At 33.0% G+C, this 24,513-nt stretch overlaps 1 protein-coding gene across 2 annotated transcripts in view; it reads right to left on the bottom strand.

Annotated features, from left to right (window-relative positions):
- LOC118201895 (uncharacterized) overlaps window positions 1–24,513 on the bottom strand; it is a 156,056-nt gene that overhangs the window by 116,514 nt on the left and 15,029 nt on the right. The window contains exon 1 of one of the 2 annotated variants that reach the window (XM_035374057.2): window positions 16,015–16,122. The exons of the other annotated variant lie outside the window; for it this stretch is intronic. Coding sequence (XP_035229948.1) covers window positions 16,015–16,054 — 40 coding nt within the window. The 5' untranslated portion in view covers window positions 16,055–16,122. Of the gene's footprint in view, window positions 1–16,014; window positions 16,123–24,513 lie in introns of those variants that run through there. 2 annotated transcript variants of the gene reach the window in all.

Below are 24,513 nucleotides of genomic sequence, written 5' to 3'. Positions count from 1 at the left end.
CGGTGGAACGGCTTCTTTTTCTTGCTACCTTCAATTTTCCCGCGGGGAAATTTTCTTTTCACTTGCTCCTACCTCTTAATGGCTTGCCCTTGTACTGGTCGTTTTCCCACCTCTGGAACTTGTGCCTGCGGTGTCTGCCGTGCCGGATCCTGCAAAAGATCTGAAAATATTTGCATTTTATTACGATCAAAGTAGGGTTTGATTTGATCAATGTTTGCGGAGCAGGTTTCACCATTTCTGGCTTTTAACACTACTACAGCGTGAGTTATTTTTTCTATAACATATGGTCCTTCAAATCGTGGAAAATATTTGGCAGTTTTATCTTCTGGTGCTGAAGAAAGTGAATGCTTAATTTTTAAAACTTCATCCTCTACTTTATAAGTTACTCCCCGTTGTTTCAAATCATAATAGAGCTTCTGTTTTCTTTGTGCTCCTTTCGTATTTTTCTTTGCTTCCTTAATTAGTTTTTCTATATCACACATTTTAAATTCTGGGGCTCTTTGTTGCACATAAAATAATTTATCTAACGGCGTTATAATCTTTCTGCCTAAAAATAACTCAGCAGGAGTTTTGCCCGTTGTATCATGTTTTGCGGTCCTAAGGGCGAAAGCAAATTCATTGACATAGTTATCCCAGCTTTTATGAAAATTTTTAACATAACTACGGATAATTTTCACTATATTTCTATTGACCCGTTCCGCTATATTTGATTGCGGCCGATACGGGACCATTTTTAAATGACGTATGCCCAGTTTTTTGCACATGTATTCAAATACATTACTTACAAATTGAGGACCATTATCCGATATAACTTTTAGGGGCGCCCCGTATTTTAAAATATATTTATTTAAAATAGAATCAGTAACTACTTTCGCGGAGGCTCGTTTTAAGGGAACAATTTCGGTCCATTTACTAAAATGATCAACCATAACAAGGAGATAGCGACTTTTATTTAACTGACTTTTTGGGAAAGGGCCCAATAAATCGATACCAATTATTTCATTTGGAAATTCGGATTTAATACTATTTAGAAACCCGGCCGAGCGGAAATTAATATAATTAACTGCTTGACATGTTGGGCAGGACTGGACATACGCCCTTGTTAACTTTTGCAGTTCAGGAAAGTAGACTGCCTCGCGTACGCGTTGGATAGTTTTTCGAATACCAGCATGAGAAGCTAAAGGGCTGTCATGGAGCTCCTGCAGGATATTTAATCTAAGACTAGCTGGGATAACAGGTCGAAATTCGTTTTTGGAATTCGTAGTTTTTGTATAGAATAATAGACCATCTATTAGTTCGTAATGGGCCGCCCTATTTCTTATCGCCACAATATCTTGGTGGCTAAAATTTTCAGGATCCTTCAAATACTCATAAATGCTTCCAAACTCAGGATCACCCAGTTCGGTTATTACAGTTTCTCGGGAATTTATTGTACATGCTGTGAGCATTGCCACCTTTACGGTATTACCTTGTTCATTTATTTTAATTCTTGATAGGGCATCTGCTACGATATTTTCCTTTCCGGGGGTATGCTTGATTACCAGATTATATTCTTGCAGCTTGAGTGCCCATCTTATTAACCTGGGGGATAAATTTTTCCCTGAGTACAATCTAGTTACCGCCGCATGATCAGAGTACACTGTTATCGGCGCCTTTCCAAAATAGACTCGGAACTTTTGCACTGCTAACAGAACTGCAAGTGCCTCTCTCTCGGTCGCGGAATAGTTTCTTTGTGTTTGATTTAAAGTTCGGCTAAAAAATGACACGGGCTGCTGATTTTGCGAAAGTACCGCTCCTGCCGCATAATCCGAAGCATCCGCTGATATTTCTAAATTCTCATCCTTTTCAGGAAATTTCAACACAGGGGCTTGCGTTAATGCTTGTTTTAATTTTTCGAAAGCACTATTGGCTTCGGCCGTCCACGAGAATCTTGCCTTTTTCCTTTTTAATTTTAACAATGCCTCAGCGATAGCCGCAAAATCTTTTATAAAGGACCTATAATATGAACAAAGTCCTAGAAAAGAAGAGAGCTTCTTTGCCGTGTTTGGAGTCGGATACTTTTGTACAGCGATTATTTTTGATTCGTCTGTCTCGATTCCTTTTTGAGATATTTTGTAACCTAAATATTTTAATTTAGGGGCTGCAAATTTGCACTTTTCAACATTAACTTTTAGACCGGCCTCATTTAATAAAGAAAACACCTCTCTTAAATCCTGTACATGTTGGTCGAGATTATCACTAGTAATAATGATATCGTCTAAATAGATAAATGTGGACTTTCCAAGAACAGGTCTTAACACAATGTCCATGCATCGCTGAAATGTTGCCGGGGCCCCTGAAAGGCCAAACGGCATACGCAAAAATGCATAAGTGCCCGACTTGGTTATAAAAGCAGTCTTAGGCACGTCCTCAGGCCTAACCCCTATTTGAAAATAACCAGTCGTTAAGTCTAAAGTCGTCATAAATTTGGTTGATTTTATGTTCCTTAGAATTACTTCAATCATCGGTAACGGATATACCGGATATTTAGTTATGGAGTTTAATTTACGGTAATCAATAGCGAATCTCCACCTTTTTGGATGCGTCAAAGGATAGTCATTATTTTTCTTACATAAAACCACCGGGCTAGCATAACTACTTGAGCTGGACGTTATGATCTTTTTACGTAGCATATCGGTAATATGCCATTCTATAATTTTTTCCTTATTCTTATCATACCGGTATGGTTTTTGGCGAACTGGCATTGCATCTCCGGTGTCAATACTATGGTTAGTAACCTGAGTAAATCCTGGAATATCACTAAAAAACGAAGCAAATTCACTTACCACTTGTCGGATTCTTCCTTGCTCGTCATTAGGGAGGTGGTCAAGTTTTAACATCGGCGGTTCAGCGTTTTCTGCAAGAACTGGTTTCATTGTCAGCTTAAGGGACGCTTCATTAAAATCCAGTGCTGCTTGTGCGTCTGAAAGAAAATCTACTCCTAAGATTAAATGTGCTTGCAGATTCTTTACTATAAAAAACATCACCTTTACTTGTTCGTCCTTGATACGGATATACAAAGGTACTTTACCTATGCGCTTACATTTTTCTCCTTGCGCAGCTAACACTGTCGTATTATCCGAATTATATATGCGGTATTTGCGAAAATACTTCCTAAAAAAATCTTCTGCCACACAGGAACACTGCGCGCCTGTATCCAGGAGTGCGGTGGCTGGGATATTATTCACCAACACTTCAATCTTCGGAAGAGTCAAATTTTTCACCATTACTGTATTTAACTTGAAGGAAGAGGGGTTTTCGTGGCCTTCGGATTTCCGCACCCTCCCGTCAGCAGAAATCCGTTTTAGTTTAAATCCTTTTTTGTTTCCATGCTTTCCTTCTTTTTCCACTGGCCTTGAGACTTTTTTCCTGGGTTGCTATTGAACTGTCGACGTTCGCCGGCTGTTTTTGAATGCTCGGGTTTCCTTGCCCACTGATTCGCTTTGCTTCCGTAGCTGTGTGCTTGAGTTTGCTGTAGTCTTGGCGCACCAAATTGGTTTCGCTGTTGATATTGGCGTCTTCTTTCGACGTCCGCCGTTCTTCTACTTTCAAACTGGATTGCTAGCTCAAATAACTTTTCCAGTGTAGTCGGATTTCTTAATTCAATAAAGTCTTGCACTTGGGGCAGTAACCTCGGCAAAATCACTTGAATTATTTCAGGATCTGGACGGTTTCCATACAAGAGTTTGAAGACGTGAATTTTTCTTAAAATAAAGCTTGAGAGATTTTCGATTCTTTGCTGATATATACTGAAAAGTTCCGTTTCTAATTTCGCACGATCGCTTACAACAGGGAAGGCTTTTAGTAGGGCAGTCTTGAAATTCTCGTAAGTATAGGTGGGACTTCCTGCTTGACCCAAGAGACTTCTGCCTATACATTTGAACCAGTTAAGCGCTTGGCCCCTCAAAGCGCTGGTAGCTAAGGTAAATTTTTGAAACTCGTGCACGGGGTAGAGCATGAAGTGGTCATCCAATTTTTCCAAAAAACTGGTTACCGGTGAGTTTCCATTAAATGTTGCTTCTGGTTTCATCGAAGCGCGCATGGTCTGGACGATGTAACAAATCCTTCCAGGGCGGCAGCTGGCATTTCTGGATTCTGAGCCGTTTGTGCAGGCAGCACAGGTTTTTCTTGAAACTCGGCCATGGTTATTCTTCTTCGTTTGGCGCCACTATCAGGTTCAATGTTCCTTCTAACCTTTTTCGGGAACATGCAAGGACCTGACTCGGAACAGAGAGCTTACTAAAGCTATGTTCAGAACTGTGGGAAGTAAACAGGATACACAAGAAGGGTATACAAAACCCTTTATTTTTTCTCTATTTGCAATGACTTCCGTACTTCGGAATACACCGACCCGCTACTTGGGGTCAAAACGTAAAAGTATAAAAATAAAACTAAACTCTAATTTAACTTTAGAATAATAAACGTGGAAGATTGGCCTTATATTAACAGGAAGCGTATGTAGTACAGAGAACTGTGAACACTACAATACGTTTAAATTTATCAAGAGGATTAAAACCTCTGGCCTGGAAGGCAAACAGCAACTGCGTAACTTCTAAGGTAAGCGGCCTGCTTCGACTCACTGCTTCCTCTCTCTCGCTTGGCAAAAAGCCACAACTTAAATACTTGGCGTTCGCCAGACAAACTTTGCATAAATACCTTCACGCTTGGCCGGAAGTAGAAAATAAGAAGTGATAGTAAAGATTTAAAATAAAATAAACGTTAGTAAAACTTGAGATGCTTACAAAGTGTGCAAGCTTATAGCTCAAATGGGCTGTCACAAGCTCAATACAAATTCTCTAAAAAAGCCAATATCTTGAAATTCGATGAGATGAATGCTTCTAAGCAGTATTTCTTAGTCTGTATTCCACGGAATTCTGAGGTTCAGTGGAGATCACTGAAGGGTTCCATTAAATTCGCGTGCTTATTTTTTTCTTTAGTAGCGTTTAAAAAAGTAACTTAAAAAAAGCAATCAGAATTAACGCCTCTACGAAATATAAAAATAGAATAAGACCTAAAATTGCTTCCACTTATTAGTTTGGATAGTCGATACAAATGCAACAGGTCGACGACGTGAGTTGAGATGACACTGTAGAGAAAATTTGCGGTATTTAATAGTAGTCATGCCGGAAAATCCCGGAATTGATTACCTAGCTCATTTCTTTATTGATCTCTACCCATAGAGAATCCCTCAGATCTAGAAATAATGGAGGAATTCCCTTTACTTGAATATAAAAGAATACTGCGAGTAGCCGGGCATAATAGTCACTTGTTGATGTATGGCTTATAAATTACGAATTGATTGAAAGTTTTTTTTTTTTTTTTGCGTACTGATAAACCTTTTTTATTTCTTATAACATCCCATCACACATAACCTACCATAAGATTAGGAGTAAAAAATACAACCTGTGTGGGGGCATAATTTAAATTATAAGGAAATCCATACGCGCACATACAAAAGAATCAAAATTGAGGCTTTTATTCTATCACGCGCACTTTCTAACGAAAATATTATCATATCACGTGATCCACAGCTTAAAGTTTGCTTAGTGAATCACCGTTATTTAATAAGTACCGCCTTATCAAGAGCAGGTGAAGGCCGGATGCTATTTTCTGTTTCTGAAGTTTTAAAACTTAGGTGTTGCATAAATAGTTTATTTGTGCTTCATTTCCGCTGTTATCAATACAAGTAACCATTTGAACTTTATTTGAACTTAAAAGGTAGCTGTCACTGTTTGGTTTCATATTGCACTGTTAACAATATTATCAACGTAATAACCATTTGAACTTTATTCGGCCTTAATTCGGCCTCAGTGTAGCTTTTGTTTTAAAATCGTTTTTGATATTTTAATGCAACATAGAGAGGGGGCTTAAAAAAGGCACTCTAAGTTGTATTACTGCAGAACTTGACTTCTCAGATTCAAAAGCTAGCTCTTTTACTAAAAATAATGAATGAGAATGAGAGTGAGACAAATTAAATCCTCTCCAAAAACGTTAGGCCAGTTAATGCTTCTATAAGTAATTAACCAAGCGAAATTGCTAAAACATTTAGGAAATATGATGGTAATCCATCCAACATTTTAGGAAATATGATGGTAAAATATGACGGACATATGATATGTCTTTAGGATTCATGAACTGTAATAGTAATCCTCAGCGTATTATGTACAACAAAGCTCTCCCAAATAGCTTTATGGTCTCAACTAAAATGCAGCATCATTTGGAATCTATTCATGGCAAGTTTAAAGAAAAAAATTAGTTGATTTCTGTTTTTGAAAGTGTGACGAAGTCTTAAAATTAAAAAAGTTTATGTTCAAACCACGGTGAATGAAAAAGCAACTGAGGCTTCTTACTTAGTCAGCTTTCAGATAACTAAACGTGGTGAGATCTACTCATTTGTGAAAAATCTTATTAAACCTTTTACTATCGAGACGGAAAATGCATTTAAAATTTAAAAAACAGCAAAAACGCTATCTAAAATCTCACTTTCGAATGACATGTTGGTTCACAGCATAAAAGATTTGGGCAGTCAATATAAAGAATGAACTTACTTTTTGTCTGAAATTATGCAAATTTTCATTACAAATGGATAAATCTACCGATGTAGCTGGACTCGCAATATTAATTTTCATCGTTAGATATCAGCACGAAAAGACATTATTCGAGGCTCTGTTATGAAAACCTCTTATAACGCGTACTACTGCAGGGTCTCCTAATTTTTTTTTTCCAAGAGACAAAAAAATACCATGGGACAACTGAATTGCTTTCTACACTGATGGGAGAGATGGCAACGTGTGGCATAATGAATGGTGCTATACAATATATTTTCTCCCACCTTACATGGTGTAACTGTAGCACACTCGAAGCGTATTCGAGAGGACCAGATTCCAGTCGCGGCGAGAGCACTGTTCATTTATCACATTCCCAGCATAAAAAAAAAACCTAATGACTCTGCAAGATAATTAAAAATATCGCCAAAAACTCTGCATTATACATAGGAAGACTCTTGCTGCAAAAACAAATTATCCTTTAGTAATAAGAGTGTTTTCGATGAGGTCATCAATTTCAATAACTTCAGAAAATCTCGGCCACTAAGCAACAGTTCATCAAAATACTACACGAGGGAATGGGAAATGTCCGTAAGATTAGGAATTAGATTTGTGTCCTTCCCTTTTCCTTACTAAAGTCAAATGGCTATCTCAAGGAAAGATACTTATCCTTATGTTTGAGCTGAGGGAGGAGGTGCATTCTTTCTTTTTGGAACACAGTGCGGAAATGAAAAGTCGGTTATTTGATAGAAACTGGCTACTTAAAATTATCTTGAAAAATAAAATTTTAAAAAATGTGTTAATTTGTGGGCACTCCAAAGCCTTTGGTTGCTTTCTAACTTTAAAAGGCTTTTCAGAAGAGGAAGGGATTGAAGTAAGGAAGACAGTTATTGAAATTTTCAGCAAAGATTTAAGTGAAACCTTTCAGGTGCTAAATGAGTGCTTGAAGCTTTTAATTAGTATTTTCCAAATGAACAGCATATTAATATCAAAATATATTGCGGATTAAAAACCCATTTATTGTCAAAGCACTGCAACGACCATGTAAGCAGAAGAATGCGAAACTTTAATTGAAATGACATCTGTTTCATTATTGCAAGAAAAATTTAAATTAACTCCATTAGTGAAATTCTGAATTAGTTTAACGAAAGAATATATTGAATTGTTACAAAAGGCCATATTTGTGTGGCGACAAAAAATAAATACCGCAAAAGACTTGCCGAACTTGACACGATAATTCAATTTTCATTCATAAAGTTTAATATAAAAAATATCTGCGATAATAAGAAACAGTATCACTCATCTCATTAAATTTTAATTTAAACATTAAAAGGGTTACACACATGCAAGGAGTGTCCGGAATATTTAAATGTGTTTCTGAAATATTTGTTATGAAATCATATTTGTATACTGTATAAATAAATATTAATTTTTAAAAGCAAAACATGTAAATGTTATCTCTTATATAACTAAAAATAAATTTTCTATTGTCTGAATACCAACAAAATTACATCGTAACTGACGCTATTATGAATCCAAAACGCTCAGAATTATAAATAAATTTTATTACCGTCTTCATGTTCGAAAAACTTTGTTAGATGTATACATTCATCAAATGCAGGTCATGTACTTTCTCTTTAAAGCTAAAAATAGAAACAATTTTTTATTCCTAGAATGGCATCACTAATTTATGAAAAATATGACTGAGAAAATAGGGCAAACACGATTCTTTCGTGTGTAATGGGCCCTGAAATAAACTATAACAGAAGCTTTATGGTAATGAGAAAAGGAAGTGAACTTGATTTATTTTAAATTTCCGTCTAATATTTCCGGATGTTTTAAAACTCTTTAAAAGTCTTTGCAAGATATGAAACTAGGACATTATTGCAAATGATTATATTCATCTTCGTTATTCTTCGTTATTCCTGGCATATTTAATTAGAGTTTATGAGATATTTTCTCCTTACTTCTAGGATGCCATCGTGGTGTAACGGTAGCACACTCGGCACGTGTTCGAGAGGTCCAGGTTGGAGTCCCAGGGAGAGTATTGCACGTTTTCTACGTCTTCTATTTAAGAAGCCCTAATTTCTCTACAATGGCGCCCGAACTAAAAGGTGGTGGATGATGATTCTTCACCAACATGATTTGACGATTGGTTCCCTTCATCCCTAGTGGTCCTTTAAAAGGGGGAATATATAAGGTATTTTCCTCCTCCTTCCAGCATGCCTTCGTGGTGTAACGGTAGCACACTCGGAGAGTGTTCGAATCCCGGAGAGGGCAGTGCACATTTTCGTGTCTCCTGCTTCAAAAAATCCTAATGACTCTAAAAGTTTAAAACTAACATCCAACTATACTTTATCTAGCCCTATAGTTCTCAGCCTTATAGTCCTATAGTCCTGTAGTTCACTAATTCTCTTCTGCATCTCTTTCACCATTGTTGAAAGATCATCCCCACCCCTACTTTCCGAAACTTGAAAAATACATACACCATTATTTAAATTTAGATTATTTTGAACTTTTTTTTATAAATTAAACAACAAAAAGTGTAGAAAATGTTGATCAATATCAGAACTTGAATAAAAGAATTTGTTTTATTCATAAACGAAATCAAAGTTCTTAACAGCTAAATAAAAGGCTGACTTCATTCCTCCCCGAAATTATGAAATCTGCCCAGGGGGAATTCCTCCGCTGGTTGAGAACCTCTGAGCTAGGCTATCATCTCAACTTGTTGAATAATATTTATTTTCTTTCCTGCTCTGCCTTTCCGGAATGGAATTTCCGAAAAAGAAATTAGTAACAGGTATTTTAAACAGATCTTAAAATGCATTTTAATTTTTTTTTTAAACTTTCGAAAGAACTGAAGAGAAACAGCTTCTTAAAAGGAGTTTCACACGGTAGTTACTTTATAAGGTATTTTCTCCTTCCTTTCGGCATGCCTTCGTGGTGTAATGGTCAGCACACTTGGCGCGTATTCGAGAGGTCCAAGGTTCGAGTCACGGTGAGGGCATTGTTCACTTTTCACGTCTCTCAGCATCAAAAATCCTAAAGTCTCTATAGTGGGCCCGAACTAGAAAAGGTGGTGGATGATGATTCTTCACCACCAGGGTCCCCATTCGCCCTTTAAAAGGGGGAGTATATAAGGAATTTTCTCACTCCTTTCGCCATGCCTTTTTGGTGTAATAGTCAGCACACTCGGTGCGTATTCGAGAGGTCCGAAGTTCGGGTCCTGGCGAGGGCATTGCTCATTTTTCAAGTCTCCTGCTTCAAATAAAACTAATGTCTCTACAACTTTTTTGTACTTACGTTTGAGTCATTATGTTTTTGTGAACCTCTTAAAATATTAAGCGTGCCTTCGTCTGGATTCAAATCTGAGATAACTGTACTAATGACTATGTTATAAGGGCACATAGGAAGAATATTTTTGCTTACGAATAAATATATTTAGATTTTTGAAAAATTTGCGAGTTTAAAGCTGATGATGTAAGATACAGTTTTGGTGTTAAACGCACATTTTAAACATCTTGTACTTACATTTGTGTCCTTCACTTTTTATTCTGTAATTGTTTTACTCATTAGCTATGGTAATATAGATAAAAATTTTATCAGGTTGCAAGTTTTTGAAAAGAAATAAAACGTAATTTTAGAAAATCGTAGTGTGGATAATAAGTCTGATGGAGGTTTAATAAAGTCAAAGAAAAACTTTTGAAAATATATTAGGTATAAGTAACAAAATATTCATTAAATTACAAAATAGTTTAAGATATTCTACAATGAGTCGAAAAAGATACATAAGGAAAAGTGGGGCGAAACCGGAACAGGTTAGTGAGCCATCCCCCCCATTTCCCATTTTAAGGCTTTTAGCCCAAAGGAATTAAAATACCTGATGAGAGAGTGAGTACCTGCTCATTTATACACCGATGATCATTCTGACTGAGGATTCAGGTTATTCATACTGTAAAATCATGACTATCTACTTTTCGATCAGTCCATGATAATATTAATGATTTTAGCCTGGACTGAAGTCATTATTCTTTGCTGTCAGTCGAAATTATCACGTTAAATGTAGTGGCTATCTGAGAGGAGAACTTTTTGAGGGAAGCTGGCACGTCACAGATGAGAAAAGCTACAAAAACGCCCATGCAGCCAGCCCATTAGCCTGGACTACCAGTGTTCAGTGACTTTACCTCTCATCCGCTGGTGGAATAGAGAAATGGATTATCAAACGATACTCTAAATGTGAGCTATTGTTTGCTTCATATGAAGGGAGGTTATATAATTAAAACAATAGAGAGCGATCAAAGACTAAAACTATAAACAATGTAACACAAGCTGTTATTCCCAATCAGATGGAATATTTGAATGCTTCATACTTGTTTTAAGTTGAACAATTAACTTTAAAAACTTGTAAAATAGAAAGGAGATGTTTCTCAGTATGAAATACGTAAACGAAAAACATAAGAACAGGAATAGATAGATAAGTATATAAATAGATAAGTACATTGAAGATAAATGCATTAATAGAAAAAGATAAATGCATGAAAATGCATTTATTATATATTTATTATATTATAATTACATATATTATATTTATTATATTTAAAGGCAAATACTCCGTTCCCAGTGGTTTTATAAAGGGGTAAATGACACGACATTTCCAGAATTAAATTTTAATTGTATTTAGTGATAATTAATTATCCTTCTCGTAATTGTACATTTTCCATCGAAGAATGAAATATCCATTAAAACGGCAATCTGATTTTCCTTCTTTAATTTTTTTATGGCTAGTTTCACATTAACCTTAAACGCGATGTTTTGTACGGTAATATTTTAAAAAATAGAAAGCTTTTTACTTGGTGTTTCTTCCTTCCCGCAGGTCACCGGATGTTTAGCGGTAAAACAACTGAATGCTGAGTATTTTGATCCAGGCTGAAAGCTGGCAAACCAGCTTTTGCACAAGCGTTTCTTTGGATTTCGCCTTGTGAAACCAGTCACTTTCCCTTAAATGTTCTTCACAAAGTTATCCCTCTCCTTACGTAAATAGCCATCGCATGCTTTATCTTACCGTAAACCAAATAATCTAATTTCTCTACCATTTCTTTACCTTTCTGGTTCAAGGATACTTTTATTTAACGAAATTTTCTGCTTGCATTGTTTTCACTATTAAGAATCCGATTTCGCTATTTTCCCAGTGATGATCTTAAAAACACCAGGTATCAAGTATATTTATTATTTTACTCTCAATTCAGTTGCCCCCAGTTTGAAACATTTTTGCCATTCCGAAATTAAGAGTTACACGCAGTGCGGTAGAAAATCCAGGATTTTTATATTTGATGCTCTTGAGATCCTAAAATACTTTTTTCTTAAATTCATCTGCGTTTCTTCTGTCTTCCGAAACTTTTGTTCAAAGAAATTAAATTATATGCACATAATAGAAAGATATGTGCTTTGTATAACCTAAGAGTGATTACGAAACTCTGTCGCATGTTAATCAAAAATGAATGATTGACTGTGACGTAGCATTAAAACCTAATGCTTTTGCTTCAGAATTTTGAATTAATCAATGGAAAAACTAATCAAGTCTCACGCGTCAGAAGAAATTATCTAGAAAGAGTTAATTGCTTAAGATAACTGAGCTGGTGTAGCACTTTTTAACGGCTACTCGATGTTCCATCATTGGCTTTTTTCTCGAGAGCCCAAGATCCTTTTTTACAGGGATTTCTGCATATATTTATTGTTTTCTTCTTCCCAAAAACTCTCAAATTTCGAAGAGAATTTCTCAAGCATTTTTCATCGACATAGGTTGAAAAACAATGATTTAATTTGATCCTTAACTTGTGGCATTCTTTACTTTACGGTAATATAAAGTCCTGAAATCATTAGTTAGTAACTCTGATAAGTAAAAGCTTATATCGATGAACAAAGCATATAAAAAAGGAAGTATTACTAAAATATTCTTGCTAGAAAGGAAAAAATAATGTTGAATTCAAAAACTGTACACAAGTATTCCTTGCTTCATGAAAGTACCTTTAACGAAAAACCTAAGTGAATACACAAACATAACGGAAAGGGAATACAGAAACGAAAAGAATAAAACGGAAATGGAAAGTATATTTCAGCTCTTTTTTCTGCAATAATTACATAAAACTGTTGCTAATTGTGATACAGCATACAGGTTTAAGAAATTTTGTTTGTCCGAGAAGAACCACATGGCAGGAGGGAAAGTGTTAGTTTTAGAATCCAAGCATACTATATTACTTCAAAACTTTTCCGTCAGCCAAAAGACAGAATAGATTTTTGACATTAGACCAGTAAAGCATGGAAACTGTAGACATGGTGATCTGATGATATAAATGATGATAAAACAATAGATAATATTCTTTCTGTCTGTCCTATAGAGCAGTTCATGGATCTCCTACTGTAAAATGGCCAACTGTTCGCACAATTATCCCGATCACTATCTTATTAGTGTGGTATATCTATTTTAAGTTTTGGAACCAAAAACATATAATGTATATGTTACGTTTATTCACGCGGTCTACGCATTTATCATAATATTGTGTCTGTTACTTTTGGTTTAAGTTTTACAACATATCTGTTGTAATTTGATGGATTTATTTTGAAGTTCAAGGAGCACCCGAAGCCCATTTTATATAAATAAGTGATAACTGCGTTTCAGCTTTATGCTATTTCTATCCACAAAAAGCTTTAGAAACTCCCTGTTTTCGTAAAGCGAGGAAATGTTAAACAAATTATTATAAAATGGATAAAGAAAAATCTTTTCTGATTGCTAATATTATATTATAGTTTGAAGTGTAAAAGCTTCGTTTTTTATTTTTAAGATTTATATATTATTATTATTTTACAAAAGAATTCATGTTAGATATAGGAGTTTCTACCTTTTATTTACAAATTGCATAATTTTTAAATGTGTAAGAGTATAAATTCGATTTTCTGGAATATGTAAAATTATTCCTGAAATCGCGGTAAGTTATAAAATTTCTAGGGAAATTTACAGAAAAACATGCGAAAAAAATATTTACTTAAATAATACTTCTTCCTCCCTGTGGAATATTTTACAAACCTAATTTTTTTATAAGTTTTCAATTAAGTGTAAATTCAAGCATAAAGATAAGAAAATATCTATTACAATCAATGTTTTAAAACAGAAGGAGCAAGAACGATTTTTGACTTTTTGCTGGCTATGTAAGCAAGAAAGTTATCCTAACTAAAGAATACCATCCAATCTGTCTCTTGTGAAGTATTGCGGATTTTAATCAGCAGACTGAAATGTAATTTTGCTAATTATCATTTTTAATATCACTTCAGATTTTGGTTAAGTGGAAAGTTAAAGAGAGCCAAAAACGTGTTGTATTTCTTTCTTTCTGAAGTTAGTGCTCAATTACTTAACCAAATTTAGATATTTATGTGTACTTTAGCTAAAATGGAAAGAGTCGTTTTACTCTTAAGTTATAAGATCTCACACCAGAGGGTTGATGAGTGAGAAGATAAAAAATCTTGAAACAGGCAGTGACAAATGCTTCCTCTTCCTAAAACTTGGCCTTCGAAAGTGTACCTTTAATGTAGCTTTAATGTGATCTCTTGCATAGCCAGTCCTCAGTGAGTTACCATTCAGCAAAGCATGGGGTCTATAATTTATCATTCAGCCTGATACTGATTTATAAAATGAGCGGTTTACTAAACACAATTCCTAATTTAAAGATTTCTTTTACTTTTCCCACTAATACGTGTAATTGATATAATTTGATAATTTATGTGTTTGATAATTTATGTCATTTATGTGTTAAATCTCCAACTCACGATTTTTGTTAAATTGAAAGTTTTGCTGTAACTGATAAAAGATGTTTTTAATGCCATGCATTACGTAAATTGTACATAATCCTTTTGTAAAATTTTTCTTATTTCTTACATTTTTAAAACATTTTAATTTCTTTTTCTATTTTTCTTTTCAAAGTCTTAATATTTATTTTTCCATTGAGATGTTAGTATGTAATTGAATCTTATATATTACAATTGTAATTTACTTATTTGTATTTTTAATTTAATCAATTTTTTTTTTCGTGATCCAATTTTTTAGTTGAAATAATTACATAGGCTGTGTTTATATATAGTTTGGAAATTTAGAGACTTTAAAAAGCTCTAGCAGAAACAAGCATAAGAAAATAACCAAAAAAACAGAGTTTACTGAATTCTAAACGAAGCTTGTTAAATCCTTAGTGAAAACTCCACAGTGCATTTTTATACAAAGTAACAAAAATAAGTAATTACTTTTTTAGGTACCAAACTGAATTCGAAACAAAATAATTATTTTTCTAGATTCCGGATTCCTTCAGTAATCGCCTCTCAGAACGTGTGTATATTATAATCCTTTGCTAATATACGTTACATATGAGAATTAATATCTTAAATACATTACTTGAAATTCAGAAAAAAAAAGCTCACTTATGATATTGAATCACAAAACTTTCGACATTACCTCCATTATCAGAAATGAATATCACAATTTACCTTAAATTATTTTTGAAAACGCTTACTAAATTTTGCTAAAAACTTTTCTCTGATCTTTCTAATGCTTTGTTGAAATCTTTAACATAGTGATTTGTATGACATTACCTTCAAATATGTAATAAAACAAATGAAACTGTCTCAACAGCATTTAAGAATCTAATGAAAGAGTTAAGAAATGAATCATGTCATGGTTAATTATCAATTAAGTAATATAACTCAAGGAAAACAGAGACATTTCTTAGGTGAATCTTCCGTTTTAAGAAGAATCTAACTTGACTTCCCATGTTTCAATAGTCTTACTCTATGCTTACTTTCAGTAACTTGCTAGAAAAAGGGTTTCTTGCTTTGCTGCGTATGAAAGTGACTAATTTTGAAATGTTTCTGTATGTAAACTGAGCATTATTTCATCAACGGACAGACTGACAAAAGAAATGTTTTTCTTTTTCTTTTCTTTCTATAATGAATACGTGTTTTTGCCAAGGGAGGAACAATTTATGTTATCCTACCAAATTAAAATACGATAATCTGCTCTGTGATATAAGTTACTTCATTATATAAATGCTTGAAAGAAAGCTCATTTTACAATTAAAAAAAGAAAAGAAAGGAAAAGAAAATAAGGAATAGAATTTTTAAATGGGAATTTCATTATGATAGATGCAGTTTATGATAAAACGCTTAAGAACTTTTTTTTTTCTTTTTTGGTTATACTTTTAAAAGTTGCATGCATTTCGACTGAGATTGGCGAAGGATAGCCTGCGAAGCAAAACCTTTTGTTCCTGAAGAAGTACTCGAAATGCACAGTTTTCTCAAAGAGTTTCAGTCTAAAACTGAATTTTGCCTATTTCTATGATGCATTTAAATATTTTTAGCGAAAGAATTAAAATGATCAAGATAACTAACTCACAGGGCAGCAGAGTAAACGGTAAAAGGAACTTCACGACCATAGAGTCTTTCGCGGCCACGGTCCCATTGAAGAAGGGAGCTAAAATAACACCTAACCGTCTCGCACTCCAAATACACTATAAAATGCGGTCGAAAGACGACGATCGGCAACTTTCCCAAGCGCTTTCCAGAGGGAGGGAAGAGGATGGTTGAGGACGTTCGATTGGTTAGAGGCGGGAACTTTTTAACTTTGGGGCTGGATAGCTTCTCTAGCAAAATCTCTCGATACAATTAAATTGAGGCTTTTAATTTCTCAACTGTCGTGAATATGAAACGAAAGTAAAAACTATGCAAAATATATCATTACGTTTGTTCTTTTTGTAGGATAAAATGCTTAGTTGTTCTTACATGTGTCTATCGTTAGACGACAAAGATGCATTCCCGTGAAGGAAATTCTTACTTACTATCGGTCGGTGGTTTAAATGAGATGTTGCTACAACTAGTGCTAAAGAGATTTTATGTATTAGGCATACTTATAGTTAACAAAAGTCATATATCTTATCTTTTCAGTACGCCACAAGATTTCTTGAGGTAGATATAGATTAAAATATTATTTCAACACGGTATGATTTAAAACTAAAGAATTCCTCTATCATAGAAAATTAAGGCTCAAACAGTCTTACATTTCTTTATGAGCATTATGTTACATTTTGATCAAAAAGGCCATATATAAATTATTAACTATCACATCTTGTAAAACTTTTACTAAGACAAATATTAAATCAATATATAATTCATCTTTTACTTCACCCACTTTTGTAAGCAGGCACATCTGAAACTTAAAATTTGATTGGCAATAATCATCTCTAAACATCGTCTATAGGTAATTTCCTTCGTTCTCACTGTGTGCTTTCGTGGTGTAATTATTACAGAAAGATAAATATCAAAATTTATATTTCGAAACAAATTTCCTCTTCCCTCTTTTTTTATTTCGCCATTTTACATGAAGGTTGCGATCGTACTGTTGTATATGTATGAAAAATATTGTGAGAATAACTGATTTCTGCGAAAAGGCAATTCGTTAAACCATAAACCGCGGCAAATGGCTTATGCTGTAAGAATGCGAAATTTTCAACTTTATGCCTCTTATTGCAAGAAAATGTATAATTTGAAAAGTAATCAACTTAACCACAAAGATGCTGGAGCGGATACTTCTGAGTTGACGAAATTTTCTCATACAAGCCGACAAATTACGCTTACTAGATTGCGCCGCATTTAACAAACAGGTGGTTTTATATACGTAACGTAAACTGTATAGGAATTTACCATTCGAAGTCCTAAAGCTTATGTATAACTCTCCTGCTCATCCCGTGGTCCTTGAGAACGACTTACTGGAGAAATTCGATTTCGTTAATATCAAGTTTCTTCCTTCCAATTAAACTCCATTATACCAGCTCATATTTATTCATCATTTCCAGCTTTCCAAAATGCTTTACACCACAACAGTACTTCAGCTGACCGAAAGACTGTCTTTTTTTCAAAAAGTCCTTTCCACATGGTGAACAGCCTTCAGATCACTGATAAAATTTGGAATGGAATCACCAAAAGACTCTCGATTCTGCTTAGAGAATGTTATATTCTGATTGCGTTCTTGGGCATTCCTCAAGAACAGGAACAGACAGATGTCGATAAAATTGTGCCCTTGACAACGGAACTGAAGTTGAATGAACACGATATTCAAGATTTTTTTAATGGAACAGGGCCAACAGTCTGAAATGGAGGAGAAGAAAAAGACATTGGAATCTCTCACTTAAATTAACATTAAGGAGATAACGACTTAAACAGAGATGCATAAGTTATGAGAGAGTAAAACATTGTAAAAAGCATCATTAGAATAAGGCTGCAGCAGTAGGAAGGATAACACTATTTAACGAAAATATAATCTCACATTTCCGTGAAATTTTCAAAAGGAGGGTAAAGAAAATATCGTTAATTAATCTCTTCGTTAAAGTTGCGCGAAAAAAAAAAAGTATTCAAGTGGCTGAAGAGATATTCATTGTAGTTCTGTTAGTTAACCTCGAACGTTTTCGAAGGTAATATTTATTTATTTTTCGTATTTTTACGTGTTTGATTTAAAAAAATATAAAAATACATGAAAAATATATATTACTTTATAAATCTGGCCAGTTCCATGTTTTGATCATACGGCCGGCTTGTGCCGGCTAGGAAGATCGGGACTGTGCCCTTATAACAATAATAATATTACATTATGAGGTATTTCTCCCGCCTTGTTAGCATGCCTTTGTGGTGTAGATGTCTGCACGCTCGGCGCGTATCGAGAGGTCCGATGTTCGAATCTTGGTGAGGGTATTGCTCATTTTTCATCTTTCCTGCTTCCGAATAACCTAATGTCTCTACAGTGGCGCCCGAATTAAAAGGTGGTGGATGAATCTCCAGTCGCTCTTCAAAAAGAGAAGTATATAAGATATTTTTCCAGCCTTCTTAGCATACCTTTGTGGCGTATTGGTCAGCACTCTCGGCGCGTATCAAGAGATCCGAGGTTCGAGTCCCGGCAAGTGCATTGCTCATTTTTCATCTCTTCTGCTTTCAAAAAATACCTACTGACTGTACAACATATAATTTGATGCTTATTATTATTAGTTTGATTACCTGCATTCTTTTCCTTATTTTTGTTTTTATATATTTGTTTCTCCTGCATAATGTATTTTATGCATGTTCTCAATGAATATTTTTGGGCTGAGAAATGCATTGTCTTAGTTTTCATTTTTCTCATGGAAAAAGTTTCTTTGATATGTAAATGCTTTCGATTGCAAGCATATTTTTAGAATGAATTATGTTCGCAAACCAGGATACCATTGTATCTTACGTAATTTTGGACAAAATAATTTAATTTTCTCTAATTCCGCAATTAAATATTTTTCTTATCGGAAATTGTTTCTACAGGTTAGTAAAAAAAATTATTTTATTTGTTTTTACTTAAAGGTATCAGGTAGCCAAAAGTGACTAAGTCTGAACTCTTACCTTATTTACTTCATTTCTTAAAATGAAACCACGGACCAGAATTAACTGGAACTGTTTTAATTGCTGTGGATTTCATTTTTCTCTTCGAATACATTGAGATAAGAAGAAGCTAAAACAAAGGTCACGTTTCTTTGTGGTTGGCTCATTTAGTTATGAGTTACGGCATGATTCCCTAGAATGCAGCATGTGGTCTAGCCGAGCAGAAACAAACGCATTAGCATTACAATAAATAATAAGATTCCTGATAGTAATCCTCTTTATACTATTCTCAAATAAAAAACCTTCTTCTTTTACAAATTATATCCCGTCATCCAGCTCCAGAAGTCATTACTATTACTAATAAAGCTGTAAACATTAATTCATGTTCACAAAACACAAGAATTTTTACATTTTTATTATTCTAGTCACTACACATAATCTTCCTACTCCAGCTGATAATGTTCAAAGAGACATAGTTACTATATGATTATCTACTAAAATATTTTACCAAAAGTTAATAATATTTTAAAGCATATAATAATATTAAAATTCTAAATAGAAAATCCTGAATTACAGATATACCAAATTCTAGAATTAATAGATTTTCTTGTGTATGCATAAAAAAGTTGCAAATCCTCCAATTCTTAATATTCTAATAACTGATAATAATCCTGCAACTAAATGACTAGCAATCATATTTGCTGTCAAACGAATAGATAAAGTAAATGGTAGAATTAAAGGATCAATTCTTTCAATTAGTGCTATAATTGGAGATAATAATAATGGACTCCCCTCAGGAGCTAAAGGAGCTGCTCTATCACCTATAAAATCCTTTTCTTCACCCTATAAAAATACTATTTTTAGTCCTACTGTAATTAATAATTAGTTGAACTAAAAACAAAAGGAAATAACCCAATTATATTTTCTGCAATTAAATATAAAAATGTAATTACATAAATATATGCAAGACCTGAATAATTGGGATAAGAAATTTCATTAAAAATTTTATTTATTTCTTCAGAAAATGCCACTCACATTCTGTTATATTGACTTCTTACTATAAAATATTTTACAGAAAAATTACTCATTACCAAAAATAAAATAATAAAATTTAAATACAATCCTAAGCATGAAGTTGGACAAAATGCAGAAAATAAACATATCATCATCAATCTAACTTAACTTTCTGCATACTTTTATTATCTTTATATCCTTCTAAAACATCTATTTCATTAAAGAAAAAAAAATTTATCACTACTAAAATTAACAAAACTATAAAAATTGTCAAATTTCATCTTAATAGTTATTAACTGAGGAATCGTTTTAAGTTTATCTTGACAAACTAAAATTATATTTTTACTTTATTCTTTAAAAATTTGATAATCTGTTTAACAGGCTACCACTTTTTCTTCGGCCACCTAATTGTAATTAAATTCATCTTATTCAAAACTTTATTATACGAATAACTGAAATAGCAATAGGAATAAATCTATGATTTGCTCCCTAAATTTCAGAACGCTAGTCAACACGTAATCCTATTCGATTAAATAAAAAAGATAATTGATTTAATCGTCCAGGAATTCCATCAGTTTTTACACTTAATGTAAGAATTGTTTATAAAGGAATTACATCTATTCTTGATACAATTATACGAACATTAGTATTATGAGGAATAATTAAAGAGTTATCTACATTTAACAACCGAAATATTGGTTCATCTTATCTTGACATTAAGAATCAAAACTCTTTAAATTTAAATCTCCATATTCATAAAAGCAATATCGTTGATGACTATTACAGATAAAATTCATCCCAAAGAAGAAACAATATTTCAATATAAATTACCATCAGCATAATTTGAATAACGCTATGATATACCATTTAACCCTAAAAGATGCTGAGGAAAAAAAGCTTAAATTTAGCCTTACAAATGTTATATAAATATGCAAAATAATGCTTTTCTCTCTCATTTTTATACCAAAAAGTAGAGGAAGTCAATAAGTAATTCCAGCTAAAATTACAAACACATAATGAAAATGATAATAAGTGTCATGTAAAACGTTTTGAAGAATTTTATAACACTACCCTGTATTATTCCTAGAGTAAATAAATATAAAAATCCTATACATCATAATATTCAAGTATCCATCTTGAAATAAGATTCGTTTAACATAACTATAAATTAGAAATTTCTCATATGCAGAAAAAGCTAGAAACAGAAAACGCGATAGGGACAAATATATGAGCATACAGCGGAAAATATGCTTCGATATGAAAAATTTGAATTTGCTGTTTTACCAGGATACAAAAGCAGATTAGATTTCAGTAGAAATCCTGCTTCAAAATTTTATTCTTGAGTGTTTTTCAGCCTATCATTATAGGCTAAGTATACGTTGTAGTTAGAAGCAAAGTCTGCAAAAGGTATTTATAGAACACTCCTTACTATGGAGAAGTATTTAATGAAAGAAAACTAATTGCAGAGTCAAAATTTTATACCTTTTGAAAAAGTGATATTTCTGCTCCGATATCACGAAATTTCCAAAATCTGGTATCTCTAAGCATTCTTTTAAACCCTCCAAAAGAATATGAAATTTTTAATTTTGTTTCTTGTTTACTATAATATGCCAGCTATTTAATAATTAAATTCAGTGAAAATAATGTCTACTTCAATTTCCTTTCTTATCTACATTAAAGGTAATACTCGTACAGCCAGATTGTTTACCATTTTCAGTACTATTTTCAGTAGTTTAGTTTAAAGTATACTTTGCAAAATTTTCCCACGCTATTATAATTATTCTTAACACGGTTATAGTTACCTAATCTAAAGTAGGATGTTTGGTCGGTTAGCTGTGACACGTGGATTTTGGATTAACAATATTTCCAGCTTACGGCAGGTAAATTATAACTAATTATTTTAAGAAAGTTGCTACGAAATTTTATCTCATTATATCATTATTTATTGATAATGAGATAAAATTTAGTAGGAACTTTCTCAATCATTCGTTTTATACGGAAGTGAAACATGTCAACGTAAAGCATCTTCTTCAGGAGGGAAATACGAGTTTTATTCAAAATCCAAAAGCTTGTCTAAGGTTTCTTTTTCAGCTAATTTTTAAGACATTGCCTAACTATTTTATTGACCAAAGCAGTTGGAAATTCTTTTGAAGACGTCATGCTTTTCAAATTATCTTTTCATTTTGCTTCATAGGATAAGTATTCCAGATTAAAGCATCTGGTTTTGTTCTTTATCAGTTCGGGTAGCCCATGACAAGTCTTTCATTAATAACACGTCACGACGTGAGTGATGATATACGGGAATTCTCCATCATGTTGTCTCTGTTCGAATTGAATTCAGGCTTAACAAAAAGAAGTACCTAAAACACATCATCAGTTTTTGACTTAGTTATCGAGACTCAACAATTAAGAATTTAACTGTTGTTTATCAAATCGTATTCCATCATTTCACAGTTTTGTTTTCCCTATGAATTCAAAATTACTTTCAAAACTAAGATAATTTTCAATGCATTATTTTAAGCCTAATGATGAAAGGCTTATAATGACGTATGTTTTTCTTTCTTTTAAACAACTCACAATTTTTTCCTTATTTTGAAACTCTATGTTTTTTATATTTATTTAATTTCTGTGGTAAAATAGTGTAATAAAACAATTTTTATATACGTCATATTTCCGTATATAAATTTAGGATTTTCGGCAAGTCTTTTATTACTGTTCTGAGAACCGTCTGATATGCAAATTCGAAAGGTTTACAAATAAACTGAACAAAAAGTTGTATTGTCGGCACAAAAAAGCAGTATGTTTTATTTTATATGATGTATACAAAATAAAAAATTGTATAATATATATAAGTAAAAATATATATTTTTTTTATTTTAACAAACACTCTGTATTTGTAAAAAGCAAATTTAAAGTTAATTAAAATTTAAATGAAATTGAATAACAAATAAATGATTAATTATTGCTGCGAACTAATATACAATATCATTTAAATTTGAGAGCATATGTAAATCAAGTTGCAAGTATCAAAATCGATGAATATATAATAAATGTATATAATTCCAATAAATGTTTTAAATCCTAAAAATTTATAAAAGTGCATAAGTGAATAATTGTTGAGCAGGCAGGAGACAGACTTATCAAGGAGAAGTTGCCTCCAAACCTAACTCTTCAATTATTCAATTGTATTAAATTCAATGTTTCAATGTTCTTCAATGTTTGTTAAATTGAAATTTCATTCCTTGCAGCAATGGCGCAAGAGAATTATTTAAATTTAATTTATATTTACTATATTCTTTTAAATATATATATATATATATATATTATTCAATTTTAATCTGTGCTGATGAAATTTCTTAATATGTACCCTAATCGGAATTTTCTAGCAATTTTCAGAAATCTTTGCTAGAAATAAGATTAACCAAAATGTCCTCCATTTCGAAATTATCATCGTTGTTACCCGCCTTGTAGCTATTATCCATCTTCATTATTATCATCTTCAAACTTTATCACTTTAGCCGTCCATTTAATTTGCCAGCTAAAGCGATAAAGTTTAATTTGAAACTAACAGAACAGACAGTATTTTTATGATATATATTTTTTATGATATATATGTAACATAGGTGAAATGAAGAGTTATACTTTCCTCGTAAAATCTAAAGTGCGACTGAGGTGAAATATCCTTTGACTGTTTAAGAAAGGTTATCGCATCTGAAATCCAAAGTAAAGCTCATTATGCTGTAGTCAAAGGGCCAAATGATACTCAAATGTTTGAAAAATTGAAAGAGACAAACTGTTGGTACCAGAAATGACAATTCATTTTACAGTGCTCTCACCCCTATTTTTAGACTAGCTGAAGGTGAAATGCATTTACCTTGAGCTTGTCTGAGAGGTCTAGTTATTATATAGTTATTATATTAGTTTTTATTGCAACACGATTTAAAACAATATGGTTGATTAAAAGATAAATCATTTTTCCGGAAGAGGCACAATTGGCCTGATGACCAATTGTGGACACATTTTGCAGTCTATGTGGCTGTATGAATAAAGCGATTTTAAATTGCTTAAAAACGGGCTGATTTTTCGCAGCAAAATCTTGCCTCTCGGCTTATACATTTGGAAACACATGGTAATTAACTTTTAATATAATATTTCTTTAAAGATAAATAATGAAAAACTGGTTTTAATAATGGAAATTTTAGGCACTGAATCATATTCTCTTCGGGATCCTGCTCACAAATATTGCAGGGAGACGAACACGATTTAAAACAATATGGTTGATTAAAAGATAACTCATTTTTCCGGAAGAGGCACAATTGGCCTGATTTAATACAACCAATATTAAAAAGCGGCTTAAGAGGTGGTAGGACTTGAGCAATCTTACCTTATATCCGCATATATTTAAATGCTTTTGTCAAGAACTTCGAAAGAACTATCTTCTGTAGTATTTATTGAGTTAATGGAGATTTGACAGACAGGTAAAATA

The sequence above is a fragment of the Stegodyphus dumicola genome, chromosome 5 (genome assembly GCF_044657685.1).
Source record: "Stegodyphus dumicola isolate Sdum_Otavi_A_Nest chromosome 5, ASM4465768v1".
In the NCBI taxonomy this organism is placed as follows: Eukaryota; Metazoa; Arthropoda; class Arachnida; order Araneae; family Eresidae; genus Stegodyphus; species Stegodyphus dumicola.
This window is presented reverse-complemented; position numbering and strand designations above follow the sequence as displayed.